At 41.1% G+C, this 17653-nt stretch overlaps 1 protein-coding gene across 1 annotated transcript in view; it reads left to right on the forward strand.

The window, feature by feature from the left end:
* Positions 1–17653, forward strand: part of MYO16 (myosin XVI) — a 461549-nt gene that overhangs the window by 160103 nt on the left and 283793 nt on the right. Inside the window, exons 12-13 of the mRNA XM_077754002.1 lie at positions 3646–3773; positions 9030–9135. Of these exons, the coding sequence (XP_077610128.1) occupies positions 3646–3773; positions 9030–9135 (234 nt within the window). The remainder of the gene's footprint in view (positions 1–3645; positions 3774–9029; positions 9136–17653) is intronic.

Below are 17653 nucleotides of genomic sequence, written 5' to 3' on the forward strand. Positions count from 1 at the left end.
GTAGGCATTTGAACATCTCTCATCATCACGAGAAGATGTGTGAGTATAAGACAAGAAACTATTTTAAGACAGGGACCATACTCATACAACTTTTATTTATTTTTTTTAATTTTTTAAAATATTTATTTTGAGGGAGACAGACAGGCCAGGAGTAGGAGAGGGGCAGAGAGGGAGACACAGACTCTGAAGCAAGCTCCAGGCTCCGAGCTATCAGCACAGAGCCTGACGAGGGTTTTGAACCCATGCACTTCAAGATCACGACCTGAGCCTAAGTTAGATGCTTAACTGACCGAGCCATCCAGGCACCCACCAACTTTTTTTAAAAAATTTTTTTAATGTCTTTATTTTATTTTGAGAGACAGAGACAGAGTGCGAGCGGGGGAGGGGCAGAGAGAGATGGAGACACAGGATCTGAAGCAGGCTCCAGGCTCTGAGCTGTCAGCACAGAGCCCAGTGTAGGGGTGGAGCCCACGGACTGTGAGATCATGACCTGAGCCGAAGTTGGGCGCTTAACCAACTGAGCCACCCAGGCGCCCCAACTTTTATTATAGTATATTGTTATAAGTGTTCCATTTCATTCTTAGTTATTGCTGGTAATCCCTTACAGTGCCTAATTTATAAATTAAACTTTATCATAGTTCTGTATGTATAGGAATAAAAGTGTATATATGGTTCAGTACTCTCTGTGGTTTTCGGCCTCCCCATGGGGGTCCTAGAGTGTATACTCGTGGATAAGGGGGGACTACTGTACATATGCAATGCAACACTGCATGTACCACTATTTTCTATTTTAATTCACTCAGAGGACATATTACCCATATCCATTTACCAGAAAAAAGTCTTTATTACTGTGCTTTCAAAATATTTTATATTGATATTTTTCGATCTAGATAATCTATTTTAAATGCCCTATAGTATTTATTATATCGTATTAAAACACAATCAGTTCTATTCATCCATTAAACCTTACATCAATTTTTAATTATTGCCATGTTTTCTGCTCTTACAAAGAGTGCTAAGAGCTGTTTTGTGTATGCTTTTTTGCTAATGTTCGAGAGTTTCTTCAGAGAGATACGTGGTCAAGCCTGCCTTCTTAAGTTTAGAAGTTGTTGCTAATTAACTGTTCCATTAGCGAGAATAACTTTCAGTATTATAGATGAGTTTTTCTAGTGCTGAAGCAAACTTCCTTTTGAATCCAAGCTCCACCACTAATTAGCAATGTGACCTTGGACCAGTCAGTAACTTATTTGCTTCAATTTCCTCACCTGTAAAAAGGGGGAGTATTCTCATACTCCAGTTGTAGATTTCTACGAGAATTAGATGAGTAAGTATGAAGTGCTTAGAACAGCAACAAGCACATAGCAAGTGTAAGCTATTATTACTATTATTATGATGACGATTGTTTTTAATGTTTATTTATTTATTTTAGGGCAGGGAGAGTGTGCAGGCACAAACAAGGGAGGTGCAGAGAGAAAAGAGAGGGAGACGGAGTTCCAAGCACTCTGCTAGGTGTCAGCACAGAGCCTGATGCAATGCTCAAATTCACAACTGAGAGATTGTGACCTAAGCCAAAATCAAGAGTTGGGTGGTTAATTGACTGAGGCACTTAGTCACCCCCATTATTATTATTATTATTATTATTACTATGGCATTGATAAAGTTATCAGTATATCTATTACCCTACTGTTTGAAATGGGATTTCCCTGGTTACCAGAGTTTCTGAATTTTTCTCATATTAGTTATCCTCTTCTGTTTATATTTTTTGTCCATTTTTCTATTTTCCAGTTTTTCTTTGTAGGTATTTATTTGCAGGAGTCATTTATAAGATATAGATAACGTATGGATTGTATGCACAGCTTAATATCCTCTCTGTCTTTGACTGTTATCATCATTACTGTATGTTTGATGTTTGTGGTAGAAAAGCAATTGTCAAATATACTGTTGTGATATTATGTCATCCTTCCCATTATAATTTGTATTTGGGAACCGTATCTACTTATTCTAAAATCATGACAGTATTATTCTCTTTCCTTGTGTAAATGTTTTATGCTTTGCTGTTTGTATTTGGGACTTAAATGCATCTGGAATTCATGTTTACATATGGCATATGGCATGATCAGTGTTCATTTCCTTTACTAACAGTCAGTTTTGTGGATACCATCCTTTACGACCGATGCATGAAACAGCCCATTTTGTGCCCCAAATCCCCACCCATGTGTGGGCTTGGGCTGAGTTCTTTAGTCTGTTCCACTTATCTCTTTTTCTGGTCATGGCACCAGGACCAGAGTATTTACAGATTTTGGTTTTTTGGAGTTTTTATTGAGATACAGTACTCATGGATTTATTAAGTGTCCAGATGGATAAGTTTTCATAAGCCCTCAGATCCAGAACATTTCTGGCACTCCAGAAGCCCACTCTCACTCCTCTGCAATCACTAGTAGCTTGCCAAGGGCACATCATTTCTTAAGAGTGTAGATTAATTTTACCTGTTTTTATACTTTATCTTCTAGAGTGCACTCTCTGTGTCTAATAGATTCCACTCAATGTCATGTTTGTGAGATTCATTCAATTATTTTTTATAGCTGTAGATCATTTATTCTATTTAAAAAATATTTTCCTTACGGTTTTAAATAACTTTAAACATATGAAAAAATTTCAGATAAATAGTACAGACAACTTTTTTCCCAACCACTTTCAAATGATTTGCTGGCATGGTGTCCCATCAGCCTTGAGTACATGCCTTGTGCATTTTCTCCAAACCAAGGCATTGACCTGTGCAACCCCCACACCGCATTGGAATCAGGGAATTGCTGCTAATGCAACGTGACCATTGAGTCAGGGTGCCTCATTCAGGCCTTTCCCATCACCGTGTAATGCCCACAGACCAGGTTGCCCAAGACCAGGCTGCCATCACAGGATGGGCACACTGAGCCTCCAGGCCTTTTCATCTTGTCTGGACTCATTCTTTCATCTTCTCCTGACCTTCCTAGCCTTGACATCCTTGAGGCTACAGGCCAGTTACTTTGTAAAACAATAAATAAATAAATTCATTTGTCTGATATTGCTTCATGGCTCAGACACCTCCCTGTCGTTTAATGATTTTTTCTAATATAGCAGACTTTACTAGAAACGCAAAAGAACTAAAAATACTGGAACTATGGCAATCCTCATAAATCACCATGTCACTAAAATTAAGCTCCTTTTCATTTTTCTGAGAAATTTGTAGATTCTTCTGTGTTTCAGCTGCAACTGCTTTCTATTGGGATTAAAACTCCTTTCTGTCTTATGTTATGTAAATGAAATGTCATCCAGAGACACTGCATTTGATGTAAATTAGCCCAGGTTCAGCTTACTCTGTGGGTGTCTATTAAACTGGATTTGTGTCCGTTGCTCTGCTTAAGGACAGCAGAATAATTGCAAGCCTGTGAACCAAGTAATGAAGGATCAAGTATATGCCCCTGTTTTATCATGGTGAACCCTTTAACCGTGCTGAAAAGGGCATAATTTCCCAAACGTTTTGTAGTTACAAATGAGATTCAGAAATAGAGTCTGTCACGTTTGTGTATTGGAAAGAAGTCGACTGTGTCCCAGGGTAGAGGAGCCAGAGCCCTTCTCACAGACGTCTGTGTCCCGCACGTTTTGCAGGTCTCCCAGCTTTACCTCAGCAGCTCGGGGCAGCCCTGCTCCTCTCTGCCGCCTCACATCTTTTCCTGTGCCGAGAGGGCCTTCCACCAGCTTTTCCAGGAGGAGCGGTCCCAGTGCTTCATTCTCAGGTGAGCGCACCCAGCGCCTGGACAGATGGATGCTCGGCGTCACGCTGGAGGCTTGGCGGTCAAGCTGTCCTCATTTCATGTGGTTTCTGTTCATTTACTTCCTCAGCATCCGGCGGTCCAATATGTCTTGGCAATAAGTACATTTGACTCGTTACAAAGGAGAGACATCGTTGTTATTAGAAATAGCCCCAAGTGTGGCTGAATCAATACCAACAAACTTAACCTGAAAGTCAATTCATTTGGAAGATTTACCACTTAGAGCCAGAGTATTTTTGCTTTCAAACCTTAGAAACAGTGGGGAAGGAAAGGCACTGGCTGTTAGTGAACCACAGTTCACAAAATGTGGCGCTGCTCAAATACAAAATACAAATTATTTATTACCTTGCAAATGTGGGTTTTCCCACCCACTCCTAGGCATTTATGTTTGCTTGTATTTTACTCAAAGTATACACCAGAAGTATTTTATACTGAAACATAATGGTAGCATTAGCTCATAAATTACAAGATGTTCAGGACAGGGATTTGCATTGGAGCAAAAAATCGCCCCCCCTACACACACAGGTACCACAAGAAGTAGAGACTAGAGGTGAAATGTGATTATGTACTGGTAAATGATTAAAACGTTATTTAGGTATTAAAATTGAGAATTACGTTTCATATTAGGAGAAACTTCTACCAGTGGGGACTTCTTTAACCCTCACGACTTTGCCTGAGTTATAATCAGTAGTGTTGGCTGGAAACAGAACTTGTGAATGAAGCTTTCCACAATTTCTTAAAGTGAAATGAAAGAGAGTAAAGATGGACACCTGCATGGAACCCAAAAGATATCCAAATACGTAAAAACCACTTTTTTAAATATACTTTTACATTACCACTTTGGTCAAAAGTTCCATGAAGGGTCTGACTGATGGTTGTAAACTTCAGTGTTCTGGTTTTCAAAATAGCTTGCAAGTAGTGTTTTCCCAAGAATGGTAGGGAGAATGGNTCCTCGATTCGAGCAACTCTATTTGTATCTGCTCTGTTGGTGCTTCTAGTGTAACTTTGATGAAAAAGGGAGCACTTTTAAGATTACGGGGAGTATCTAATAGTGTGGGCAATAATACCAACTGATACTTATAAAGAACTAGTGCCAGCCCTTCCATTGGGTACTTCCCATGTATTCCCTTATCCATTGCTTTAGCATCATGATTTTATGTGTCCAGCAACCTTTATTAGAAGGAGTAACTCATCTAGGGCCTCATGATCAGTAAATAGTGAATCTGGGATCTGAGCCCAATAGTGTGAATCAGCAAATGGTGATTAATTAGTCTAGGGTCCAGTGGATGCTGTATGTGGGATGTGAGCCCATAGTCTGGCTTCTGGGCCTGAACCCTGAAGCTTACTTGCTCTCCCAGCCAGACACCAGTGCATGGCTCGCCCCCTGTGGCCAGCCCAAGGAGGCTTCTGGCAGCCCACCCCAGCCTTCCCTAAAATGCTGGGCACAAATCCATGGATTTTCCTAAGTTCTTATTAAATCTGCTTAATTGTTTTTGAAAGACATAGGTCCTTAGCAAACTTCTGAGGAGCCAAAGAATCATATCCTTTGGGAATCTGCCTGTTACAGATTTCACAATATCTAGCAAGTTCTTTTGGTTAAAAAAAAAACAACTGTTTATCTTAAATCCAGTACTTTCTACATGAATTTGCTCATGGAATTGCTTTTCTGGTAGGACTTGCTAATATTCTGCAGAACTATTTATTTGGGACATTTTTAAAGGCTAATAATGCCATGTGTCAACCAGTCTTTCTGAAAAAATATTTTTTTTTCTCAAGGTTTTTGTTTAATGTTTGTTTGTTTGTCTGTTTTTCAGACAGAGGGAGCAGGGGAGGGGCAGACAGGGAGGGAAAGAGAGAATCCCAAGCAGGATCCACCATGGCCAATACAGAACCTGAGACAGGGTTTGAACTCACAAACTGTGAGATCATGACCTGAGCCAAAATCAAAAGTCAACCAACTGAGTCATCCAGGTGCCTCTGTCCAGGTTTTAATAAATGAAGAACAAATCTGTGATCACAGGACTTATTATTTAAGTCATTGTCTTCTTTCAGTACTGATGTTTTTATATGCCTACTCTACCTCCTTGACTGTCCTAAGATAAAGGCATTTAATATACTGTCTTTAAAATTTGTAAGTTTAGAACTCAACTAAGTACGTTGTTTAAAATATCATAGCAGCGATATCAACAATAGCCAAATTATGTAAAGAACCCAAATGTTCATTGACTGGTGAATGAATAAAGACGATGTGGTACACACACACACACACATCACACACACAACACTGAATACTACTCAGCAATGAAATGGATTGAACTCAGCAGTGGATGGAACTGGAGGGTATTATGCTAAATAAAATGTCAGTTGGAGAAAGACAGATGTCATATGATCTCACTCATATGTGGAGTATGAGACACTTAACAGAAGGCCATAGGGGAAGGGAAGGGGGACTAAGATACAAACAGAAAAGGGGGCTAACTATAAGAGATGCTTGAACACAGAGAGAAAAACAGGGTTGGTGAGGGTAGAGGGAGTGGGGTGGAGGAAATGGGCGATGGGTATTGAGGAAGGCACTTGTTGAGATGAGCACAGGGTGTTGTATGTAAGTGATGAATCATGAGAATCTACACCTGAAGCCAAGACTACCCTGTATGTTAGCTAACTTGAGAATAAATTTTTAAAAAAAGATCATAGCTGAGAGTCTATTGTACATTTATAAAGGCTAATTTAAGATTTGGAGATCAAAATGCAAATATTCCTGGAATATATGTCCTATAACTTAGAACTAGGGCAGGAATTTCTAAATTTTCTTTTTTTTAATGTTTTATTTATTTCTGAGAGAGAGACACAGCATGAGCAGGGGAGGGTCAGAGAGAGAGGGAGACATGGCATCTGAAGCAGCTCCAGGCTCTGAGCTGTCAGCACAGAGCCCGATGCGGGGCTCGAACCCATGAACTGTGAGATCATGACCTGGGCCAAAGTTGGACGCTTAACCAACTGAGCCACCCAGGTGCCCCTCTAAATTTTATTTTCAAATATAAATTGTATTTTTCACTTTTGATAATTACAGGCCTCACTAGCACCCTAGGCTTCATCTTGAGGAATCGTTTTTAGTAATTTTCAGATATTTGTCTTGGGTTATAACTGAGAGTCTGGTGTTCACCATAATTGATCTTATCTTTAATTTTCTCAAGGTCTTGATAGATGGTTTTAATTAATTGTTAGAGAACACGTGGCAAAAATCCATTATCCTAACAGTGTGTTGAACAAATCCAAATTAATGTTACAAGCTGAACATACAAGTGACTTGTGAAGTTCACAGAGTAAGGTCTGCCTCGGTCATGTGCAGGTTTAGCAGACAAGGCTGTTCAAATAAGCTTTCAGGTTCCTATGGGTCCATGATTGGCATCGCCCAAAATCCTTCGTCAATTTCTAGTTTAACCATAGACCGGGTTTTCAGATCAAGGAATGTTCCTTGAACACATCATGCTAGGAATTTTAGTTTCAATGTGATATCCTATCCTGTCCTGTGTTGTATCATTTTTTAAATGTCCTTGCATTTTACTCAGAGTTTCAATAAAATGTACCCATTTTGAGATTTTATGAGATGGTTGAAATTGAAAGTGATTTTAGCTAGGTAAGTGGATTGATTATTCTCTCTACCGCTACGGGGAGTGACAGAGCGTGGAGTGACAGCATGCACAGTGGCAGAGAGCGGGGTGGTGGGGGGAGGTACTCACGTGACCTCCAATGCAGCCACACACCCTCACAGCTAAGCTGACTGCTGGCCTTGTTCACCATTGTACACGCACCACCTGTTTCAGGTTTCAGACTAGATGCTCCAGAAGAGCTGGTTGAGTGTTTCATGTTGGATAAAAGCTGCCTCCCGTGCCACCCCTTCTCCAAGAATCCACCTACCCCCCAAAGCCTCCCCTGTTTTCTTCCACCTGTGGGCACATTGTTTGCCTTGCTCCTGCATTTTAAGTTTGTATTCGTGATGCCCTTTGTGCTCATTTGAGATGATGGATGGTGGCCCATGGAGCAGTATCGTCCACCTCTTCAGCTCCGCAGCCGAGCATAGACTCTGGCACATAGTAGGCTCTCAGTAAATTTCACCCGAAAAAAGGAGCACCCTTTTTAAAAGGAAAATGGTGTTTTCGAGATCCACCCTTGAGTGAAGGCGAGCAGAATCTCCAAAAAACAAGGTTTATGTACCCATCCAATTATTTTAGCAGGTAATAGAATATTTATAATAGTGAATACAAGTATAGAAGTGAAATTTCCATCACGAGTGATCTAAATTGTTTCTGCTCTGAAATGAGGTTAAAAGACAATGACTTTGAACCCCGAAAAGGAGCCCCTTATCATGCACAGGTCTCTGGCACCTGCTCCCCTCAGGCTGCCAGAGTGATGGTTCTGGAAGTCATTAAAATATTTATGGTCAGTGCGGAGTAAGGGAGCAGAAGCATTTTGTTAACAGCTGGAGACTTGAATAAAAGAAGTACATTTCAGTTTCTTCTTTTCTGGCAAACACCCTTTCATCCAATTCATTAGTATGAATAACCAGGGGAGAAGCTTGAGAAAGCACTAGTAAAAAGCTTTGTGTGTGTATATATATATATATATATATTAATTTTTAAGTTATCAGATGAGTAAAAACTGTTTTCCTGAGCATTCTATCTGGGAACACTAACCACTTTATTTTCTATCAGACAGCTTTGGTATTTAGTAAATAGTAATTGTATTGAAATTTTATGTCAGTTCTCGATCCTCTCATGTCAGGAATATAATACAATTATTATTTATAGAAACTGGATGAATTAGGAAGTATGAGAAACATCAAGAATGTTGTCACTACAGATAACAAGGGTGGTTACTGTATCTTCCTGGATTCAAGAAAAATGGAGAACATGGAACGTCAGGCTGACAGCATCAAGGTGCCTGGCACCTTACTCACTTGGTCACATCTGGCCACGGAAGATGTAATGCCATTCCTTGCAGGCTCTGAAAGCTTTAGCAAGGCACTGTGGCTCCAGGACACGTACTACATATTTTGGATGAGTAAATCAAAGGGAAGAGGTAGATGATACCATACACTCGGTAAAGGTTCTTCTGTCCTTCCCTCACCATCTTTGTATCGAGATTATTGCTGCTCATTGAATTGTTGACTACATTCTCCAAAATGCTAAATTTGAGTTTTCTCTCTCTCTCTTCTTTCAGTGGAGAAAGAGGATCGGGCAAGTCGGAAGCCAGCAAACAAATAATGAGACACCTAACGTGCAGATCTGGATTCAGCAGGCCTATGTTTGATTCCAAGTTTAAACACGTAAGTTTCTTGTTTGGGTCGGAGAATATGTTGAGCCAAGAAACCTGTAGTTTATGAATACAAGGAGATATCATAATAGACCACAAGCTTGACCATCGATTCGTCAAAGTTTGTGGAAATGAAGGAGAAAAAAAAAAAAGATTGAGGCCTGGTGCAAATTAAAGGTGTTCAAGATCTATTTTAAAATATTTTAACATACTTTTTAAAAACTATTTGTTCAGAATAGTTGGATTGAAAACATGTAATATACTTAGAGATTACTGTTGTTCACATAGAAAATGCCACTTTGGTGTGTAGATACCTTTGGGAGATTGGCCAGATTAGCGTGTTTTGTGGGGATTATTAAGAGCTGATAGTGAAGTTTCAATGTTAGAGGAATCGATAACAAGAGGGGCGCCTGGGTGGCTCAGTTGGTTAAGCGTCAGACTTCGGCTCAGGCCATGATCACATGGCTCTTGGGTTCGAGCCCCATGTTGTGCTCTGTGCTGATGGCTCAGAGCCTGGAGCTTGCTTCGGATTCTGTCTCCCTCTCTCTCTGCCCCTCCCCTGCTCATGTTCTCTCTCTCTCTCTCTCTCTCTCAAGAATAAATAAACATTAAAAAAAATCGAGAATAAGAAGCCTTATTGCAGTTGAGGGGCAGGTAATAAATCTTCATCCCCAGTATTGACTTGTTTGATGTACATTGTGTTAATTTTAGGTAGGCAACCTAGTGATCTGATGTCTGTATGTATTGCACAACGATCACCATTGTAAGTTTTTAATTAACACCCATCACTTCACATAGTTAATTTATTTTTCTTGTGATGAGAACTTTTAAGATTTACTTGTTCAGTGTCTTTCAACTTCACAGAGCAGTTTGCTAACTGTGGCCGCCATGCTGTGTGTTATAACTGCAGGGCTGACTTACCTTATAACTGGGAGTTCATACTTTTGACTCCCTTCACCCAATTTAGAAGTGATTTTAAGTTATATTACATAACACTTGCTTTTATTTGAAGACAGCTCATGGCAGTTTTCATCCACCTAAAATATTGCCAGGGTTCAAGGAGGAACCAGAAAGTCCTATTCACAGCTAAGATAAAGGTCAGAAAATTTCATACCATAAAGCTCAGGAATTGTACCCAAGGATACACCTGGAGTGTGTTCATCCACTTGACTGTCTTGTTTTCACACAGCCCCGGTAGGTTTTTTTACCAGGTTTGTCCTGGCCACAGTAGGGGAAGAGCAGACTCAAGAGTTGCTAGAAGGATCCTGCCAGAAGCAAGTATGCTAGGCAGACTCCCTAGTGGGTGGGACAGACAGACCATCAGTAACCATTCAGGACCATGGTCAGAACCCAAAAGTGTGCTGCCCTGGGAGTCTCCACCTACAGAGCTAACCTTCCGATTTCATTACCTTAGAGGAAACGACTAGAATAATCCGAGTTCATGATGATTGTTCTGCGCTTGAGACAAAATCCGACTCTCTTGTGTGTGCCTGTTACTTTAGGGGCCTCGAGGTCTTACACTGTGCGCTTGCTCATGCTGTCTGGTCCCATGACTCAGTCCCTCCGTGACCCATCACCCCCCATCCTAACCCCACAGCTCCCCTTCGTACCGCATTGACCCCTGCCCAACAGCCTTGCTGGGCGTCCCACCGCGCACCTCCCCAGCACGTGGCCAGAGCTGGATGCAGGAGCTCCCGGGTCTCTCCAGCAGTCTCCCCCCAGGCCGCACATCACATAGGTGGCACAAACCCTTTCTCATTTCCACACTGGAAACCTGGATTTTGCTTTGATGCCAGCCTCTCCCCGCCTCACCCACGATCACAGTATCCCCTCAATCTGACCTGGTGGCATTGTCTTCTCCAGGCTCGTCGAGTTTTCCTGTTCTTATTCTTTCCAAAGCCACCTTTGAACATGTACCTACCTNTCATATATTCAACAGCGTCTTAAGTGGCTGCCATGTGCGTGTCCCTAGAGTTCAGAGACATTGTCTTGCAGCCCGCCACACGGTAGGAGCTCAGTTTCTATGTGGCACAGGAATGAGTGCGTGACTAAGATATCTAGAAGTACTTTCAGCACACCTGAGATAGTTAGCTATCCCAAGTCACCTCAATTCATTTACTTTAATCATAGCAAATGAATTTAATGTGGATGAACCGTTTGTACGTCATCAGGACCCCGGAGGCTCTGCAGCGTGTGCTGTGTGTGACGCACGTGAGAGGCCGTGTGGCGCCAGCCCCCCCCACCCCTTCTCTCGGTGCTTGTTTCACAGTGGGGTGTGGCAGGTGTGCCAGAGCCACCTGGCAGCTGACGCCTCCCCCTCCACAGTGCCCCCTGCACACACCCTGCTGGGCACGAATTTGCAGAAGACACCTGTCAGTTCATTCTGTGATTCAATAATGAGAGTGTCTGATGACATTGGAATAAAAACTTAGCTGCTGTTATCTTAGATTATTCCCTAAAACAAAGCCATCCAAAAGTTCAGATGTTACGGGTGCCTGCGTGGCTCAGTCATTTAAGCGTCTGACTTCAGCTCAGGTCAGGATCTCACGGTTCGTGGGTTCCAACCCCACATCAGGCTCTATGCTGACAGCTCAGAGCCTGGAGCCTGCTTTGGATTCTGTGTGTCCCTCTCTCTCTGCCCCTCCTCTGCTTGCACTCTCTCTCTTTCTTAAAAAATAAATAAACGTTTAAAATAAAACATTTAAATAAAAGCTCACACCTTAAAGAAAGATCTAGAAGCCCATCACCCTGTGAGAACTGTGCTCTTTGCATTTGGTTTTCTAAAAGTTACTGCCCTTTCGACTTATCGCTGTGGGCCAGAGTTGTTTCTGCCATGGTGGTGTGCACGTGGGAATACTCCGGAAATCTTATTTATTAAATCAGTTTTATTTCGGACCCCCTGAGTGGCTCAGTCGGTTGAGTGCCTGACTTGAGCTCAGGTCATGATCTTGCTGTTCAAGAGTTCAGGTCCCACATTGGTCTCACTTCTGTCAGCTCAGAGCCGGATTTGGATCCTCTTTCCCTTTTCTCTCTGCCCCTCCCCTGCTTGTGCTCTCTCAAAAATAGATAAAACATTACTTTTTTAAAATGTATCTATCTAAGGGCGCCTGGGTGGCTCAGTCAGTTAAGCGTCCGACTTCAGATCAAGTCATCATCTCACGGTTCGTGGGTTCGAGCCCCGTGTCAGGCTCTGTGCTGGCAGCTCAGAGCCTGGAGCCTGCTTCAGATTCTGAGTCTCCCTCTCTCTCTGACCCTTCCTTGCTCACGCTGCCTCTCTCTCTCTCTCTCTCTCTCTCAGAAATAAAACATTTAAAAAATTTAAATGTATCTATCTACCTATTTATTTATTTATTTATTATTTTTAAGTACACTCCACATCCATCACAGAGCCCAATGTGGGGCTTGAACACATGACCCTGAGATCAAGTCCTGAGCTGACTGAGATCAAGAGTCAGACTTTTAGATAACTGAGCCACCAAGGTGCCTTGATATTCTGGAAATTTTACTATCTGATTCCTCATTTAGAAATGAGAAGAGCTTGGGGGTGCTGGGGTGGCTCATATGGTCAAGCATCCAACTCTTGATCTGGGCTCAGGTGATGATCTCACAGTTCCTAAGATCAAGCCCTGCATCAGGCTCTGCACTGACAGTGTGGCGCCTGCTTGGGATTCTCTTTCTCCCTTTCTCTCAGCCTCTCCCTGGCTTGCCCTCCCTATACATTTCAAAACAAATAAATTAGAAAAAGTTTTAAAAGAAATGAGAGAAACTTATATTTAATTGATAGGTCAATGTATTTTTTTCATATTTTCTATTTTTGAAAAAGACATCCTTAAAAAATTAAATCTGCTGTCATGAATTCTCAAACCTATGCCTAATTCTGGAGATTTCTCTCTTTATGAAGAATGTCCCATAAATCAGTTCTGCAGCTTTTCAATGGTGACATATGTGTTCATTAATGACTCTAATTCATAACCATTTATTAAGCTCAAACCATATACTGAAAACCTGCATTTCTACAGCACAGCTCAAAATCATCTAGAATGATTTTGGGTAGAATACCATAATTATCTTTGTTCACATATTGTAATATACTGACTACTGACACAGAAGAATTAAAGAATTTATAAATACCACAGCTATCAAATAGACTTCGGTTAACTAACAGAGTAACAGGCGCTATTGGCCTAATTGTAATGTCAAGGAACAGTAGTCTCCGATGTAAATCACAGCCTAGTGCAACAATCATTTATTAAAATGATCCTTTGTGAAAGAACAGGGCTGTGTAGTTACTAAAGTGCCTTCCAGATTACTTTATGTAAATTGGCTTCGCATTTTAGCTTAAGTAAATACATTCTAAGTTGCATGTTTTTAGATAGCTATAACTCTTCCAAATCAAGCATCTGGGAATCAATATTATGATATCCATGCAAATTTCAAGGAAAACCACTTCTAATTCACTTGTTTGTTTTATTCATTTCTCATGCAAATTAAGAATGTCATAAATAAGAGATTTCTAGCCTTATGAAATAACATTGCCCAGGATTAAGTATGGCTTAAACTTCATATAAATTATGCTGGTTTTTTTTTTTTTGGCTTCCCTTTAAATTATAATCCAAATGAATATCATTTGGTGCCCAAAGCATTCTCAAAAATTACCCAGTTCTTGCCCAGCACCGCAGTGTACGTGTGGGAATTAAATACACGTATTTAATAAATGTAGATGAGTCGACTGTATATCTTTATAACATCACTGGGGTCCAGTGAAATTCTGTACATTTCAGAGATGGGCCAGTACTTCCTGCGGGAAAGAAAAGTCTGATTAAGGAGATGGGAGTAGAAAAGAGGCTCCTCAATTGTGGGGCTGAGATTCAGTAGAAGGCTTCAAGTTCAGTGCAAGGTGGGGTGGTAGGAATCTTCCGTAAGCGCCCGAAAGGAGACAGGTGGGGGAGTTGAGTAGGAAAGCGGTTCAGCAAGGCCGGAGGGTGTGACATCGCTGTGGGTTTCCACACCAGCAGCCACGGTGCACGATGCGGCCACGTGGGGCTGTGTGCACCACAGACACACATGGACGTCTTCACCAGGAGTCTAGACCACGCAGTTTTGCCGTGGATCGCATTATACTGCAAAAGAAAAGCAGTCGCTAGAGGTTATCCGGGTCAGCAGTTACTGAAGAACAGTGATCATGGGGACATGGGAAGGGCACAGTGGGGTGGCGTCAGTGGAGAATCGTTGAAGGACAGAGCGCATCTTCCTTGTGGTTTCCGTCGGTGACATGGTTGGAGATTAGTACCTGGAGTCTGGGGAGTGGAAGAGCTAGAGTGGGGGTCTGAGGGGGGCTGGCTGCTGATGGGTCCCCGCTGACCCATAGCACTGCTCCCCGGGAGGGCACAGAGCGGGGAGCCAGGAGTGGGAGTGTACGGGGAGCTGGAGAGAGCCGGCACTGAGCTCCAGAATGACGCGATCCTTTCACGCAGGCCCTACGCATGTCTTTAAGGGACACACAGCTGTAATGTTTCTGAATTTTAGTCTCTACTTCATTTGTCCTGCCTGAGAAGTTTGTGCTGGTTCCCATTCTGCCCTGGCAACGTGCTTCGGATTGTTTTATGCAACAGGTTTGACCCTACGACCATGGAGATTTCTCTGGTTCCCTGTACAGCTTCAGAACAGCTATGATCAGTTAAGGCTGTTGTTTTGAATCCCTGTATTTGAATTTCAGATGGTACAAGCAGGAGATTTTTCCATGGCAATAGGTTTTTGGAACATAAAAGTCATGTTTGGGGGGAAAAAGCAACTGCCTGGAACGTTTCACTAACTCTGGCCCAAATGCCTTCCAGCTTTAAGGAGCATTCAGTTCCATTCACCTTGTTTAAATGCTTATTTATTTTTGAAAGAGAGAGAAAGAGAGACAGAGCACGAGCAGGGGAGGGGCAGAGAGAGAGGGAGATACAGAACTTGAAGCAGCTCCAGGCACTGAGCTGTCAGCACAGAGCCTGACTCGGAGCTCGAGCTCACAAACCATCAGATCGTGACCTGAGTTGAAGTCAGATGCTTAACCGACTGAGCCACCCAGGTGCCCCTCCATTTACCTTGTTTAAATAAACATTTATTGAATAACTGCTTTTTACAGAACACGGTGGTGTGGTACACATAATTAAGCCGTTGTGTTTTATTGAGGAAGCCACAGGTTTTTACTCTTAGAAAATACAATACGTTAACTACTACTACCATAATAATAGTGCATAACTTTTAGTGGTAAAGCTATTAAAAACTTAAGAGAAAAACTCTACACAGTTGTAAATAGAAAAAACTCCTACCAGTAAAATTTGAATCGGTGACTACGTAGGAAACATATACTTACTTCCTTTGCCTGCATTTTTGTTTAAAGTTTTGTTATTGCACCACATTCTCATTATTTTCTTTCAGAGCTAATGTGTGCAGTAGAGCAATAATCAGTCTTGGAAATTTTTTTTCTTGGTATTTCTCTTAACACATTTGCTTAGTGCCACCTATTGGCCAATTGGATAATTAAAGGTAAAAAGCCCTATTTACTCCTCAGCGATGAAGAATGAAATCTTATCACTTCCAACAACATGGATGGAACTGGAAGGTGTTATGCTAAGTGAAATAAGTCAGTCAGAGGAAGACAGATACATGTTTTCATGCATATGTGGAATCTGAGAAACTTAACAGATGAGCATAGGGGAAAGGAAGGAAAAATAAGATAAAAAAGAGAGGGAGGCAAACCATAAGAGACTCTTAATTAAATATGGAGAACACACTGACGGTTACTGGAGGGCAAGTGGGTGGGGGATGGGCTAAATGGGTGACGGGCATTACGGAGGGCCCTTGTTGGGATGAGCACTGGGTGTTGTATGTTAGTGATGAATCACTGGCTTCTGCTGCTCCTGAAGCCAAGACTACACTGTATGTTACCTAAGTTAAGAATAAAAAAATAATAAGTAAGTAAGTAAGTAAATAAATAAATAAATAAAAAGTGTTATTTCAGTATAACCAATATCTTAGGCTTGAATTATGGGCCAATGGGGCACAATGAAGAATTGCCATATGAGCATTTGCATCTTGTTCAATAGTTTTAGATTCATATAATGTTATACCTTATATGCCCTTACTGTTACTCTAGCGCTCATAGCCTGGTGATGCACTGATTAAGTGTGCCTATCTCTCAGAGAGATTTCCTGGGTTTGAATTCCAGCTCCGCTATTTACGAGCTCTGAACCTTGGGGAAGTTACTTAATCTCTCAATATCCTTTCATATAAAATGGATACAGTAGTTGTTTTTTTAAATTTTTTATGTTTTATTTATTTTTGAGATCGAGAGAGAGCACGAGCGGGGGAGGGGCAGAGAGAGAGAGGGAGACACAGAATCTGAAACAGGCTTCAGGCTCTGAGATGTCAGCACAGAGCCCGACTTGGGGCTCTAACTCACAAACCGCCAGATGATGACCTGAGCCGAAGTTGGACGCTTAACCAACTGAGCCCCCCAGGCGCCCTGAGATACTAGCTGTGAGCATTAAAAGAAATATCTGTATAAACATGCATCCACATGTGTACATGTAGGTGTGCATGTGTATGGTATACATAATTTTATATATAACTTTATTTATATTTTATCTTACATGTTATATATATAAAACTTTAGGATAACTCTTGGCACAAAATGAATGTTTTCTACTACTATCAACAAACATAAAATTAATCTTTGTTACTTGTTGAATGCTGAGAGCTTTGTATACGGGCGTTGATGGGCACTGTAGGAGTTGTTCTTGTGTGAGAATAAAGGAAAATGCAGTTCCTGGAATTTGTGAAACTTGCTCAATGTCGTATAATTTATCACTAGCAAAGGCAGAATGTGGACGCAGCCACTTGTCACCACGAAGCAGGTGCATTGAACCACTACTCTGTATTTCTTGTTTGGGCAAATGTTATTATCCTTTATGTCTCTGTAAAATAGCAACAAAGCAGTTTATTTTCAGATATAGCACCAAAATAACCAGAATCCAGAATATTTTTAAAAATTCATTCTAACCCCTTTTATGAATTTTTAAATAATTACTTAATATAAAGGGTGAAGGATTTATTCAATCTGAAGAGAAACCAGATGTAACATACATGTTAAAAATGTGATTTACTTACACTGTTAATTCCATGATATGCACATTTAATATTGAATTACTGGAAAAGCAGCAAAATATAGGACCTTTATAAATACCATTTCAGGTTATTTTTCAGAATACACATCAGAATACTGTTATGATCTTTAAAACTAGGTTATTACAAAGAGACCTAAATCGACATGTTTCCTCCAAAAGTTCAAAAGTTCAGAAACAGATCTTTTGGTTGATTCGACTATTACCGCAACAGTTAGCACTGGGATTGTGATTAGGATCAAAGTATTGTTTTCTAATCTTTCAGTATATAAATACTTCCAGGTGAACCAAATGCCTTAGTAGATCAACATTCAGAAAGTTAAAAAGTAGCAGCAACATTTTTTTAAATGTAGAATACAAGTC

This window comes from Crocuta crocuta, unplaced genomic scaffold (genome assembly GCF_008692635.1).
Source record: "Crocuta crocuta isolate KB4526 unplaced genomic scaffold, BGI_CrCroc_1.0 scaffold31, whole genome shotgun sequence".
NCBI classification, from domain to species: domain Eukaryota; kingdom Metazoa; phylum Chordata; class Mammalia; order Carnivora; family Hyaenidae; genus Crocuta; species Crocuta crocuta.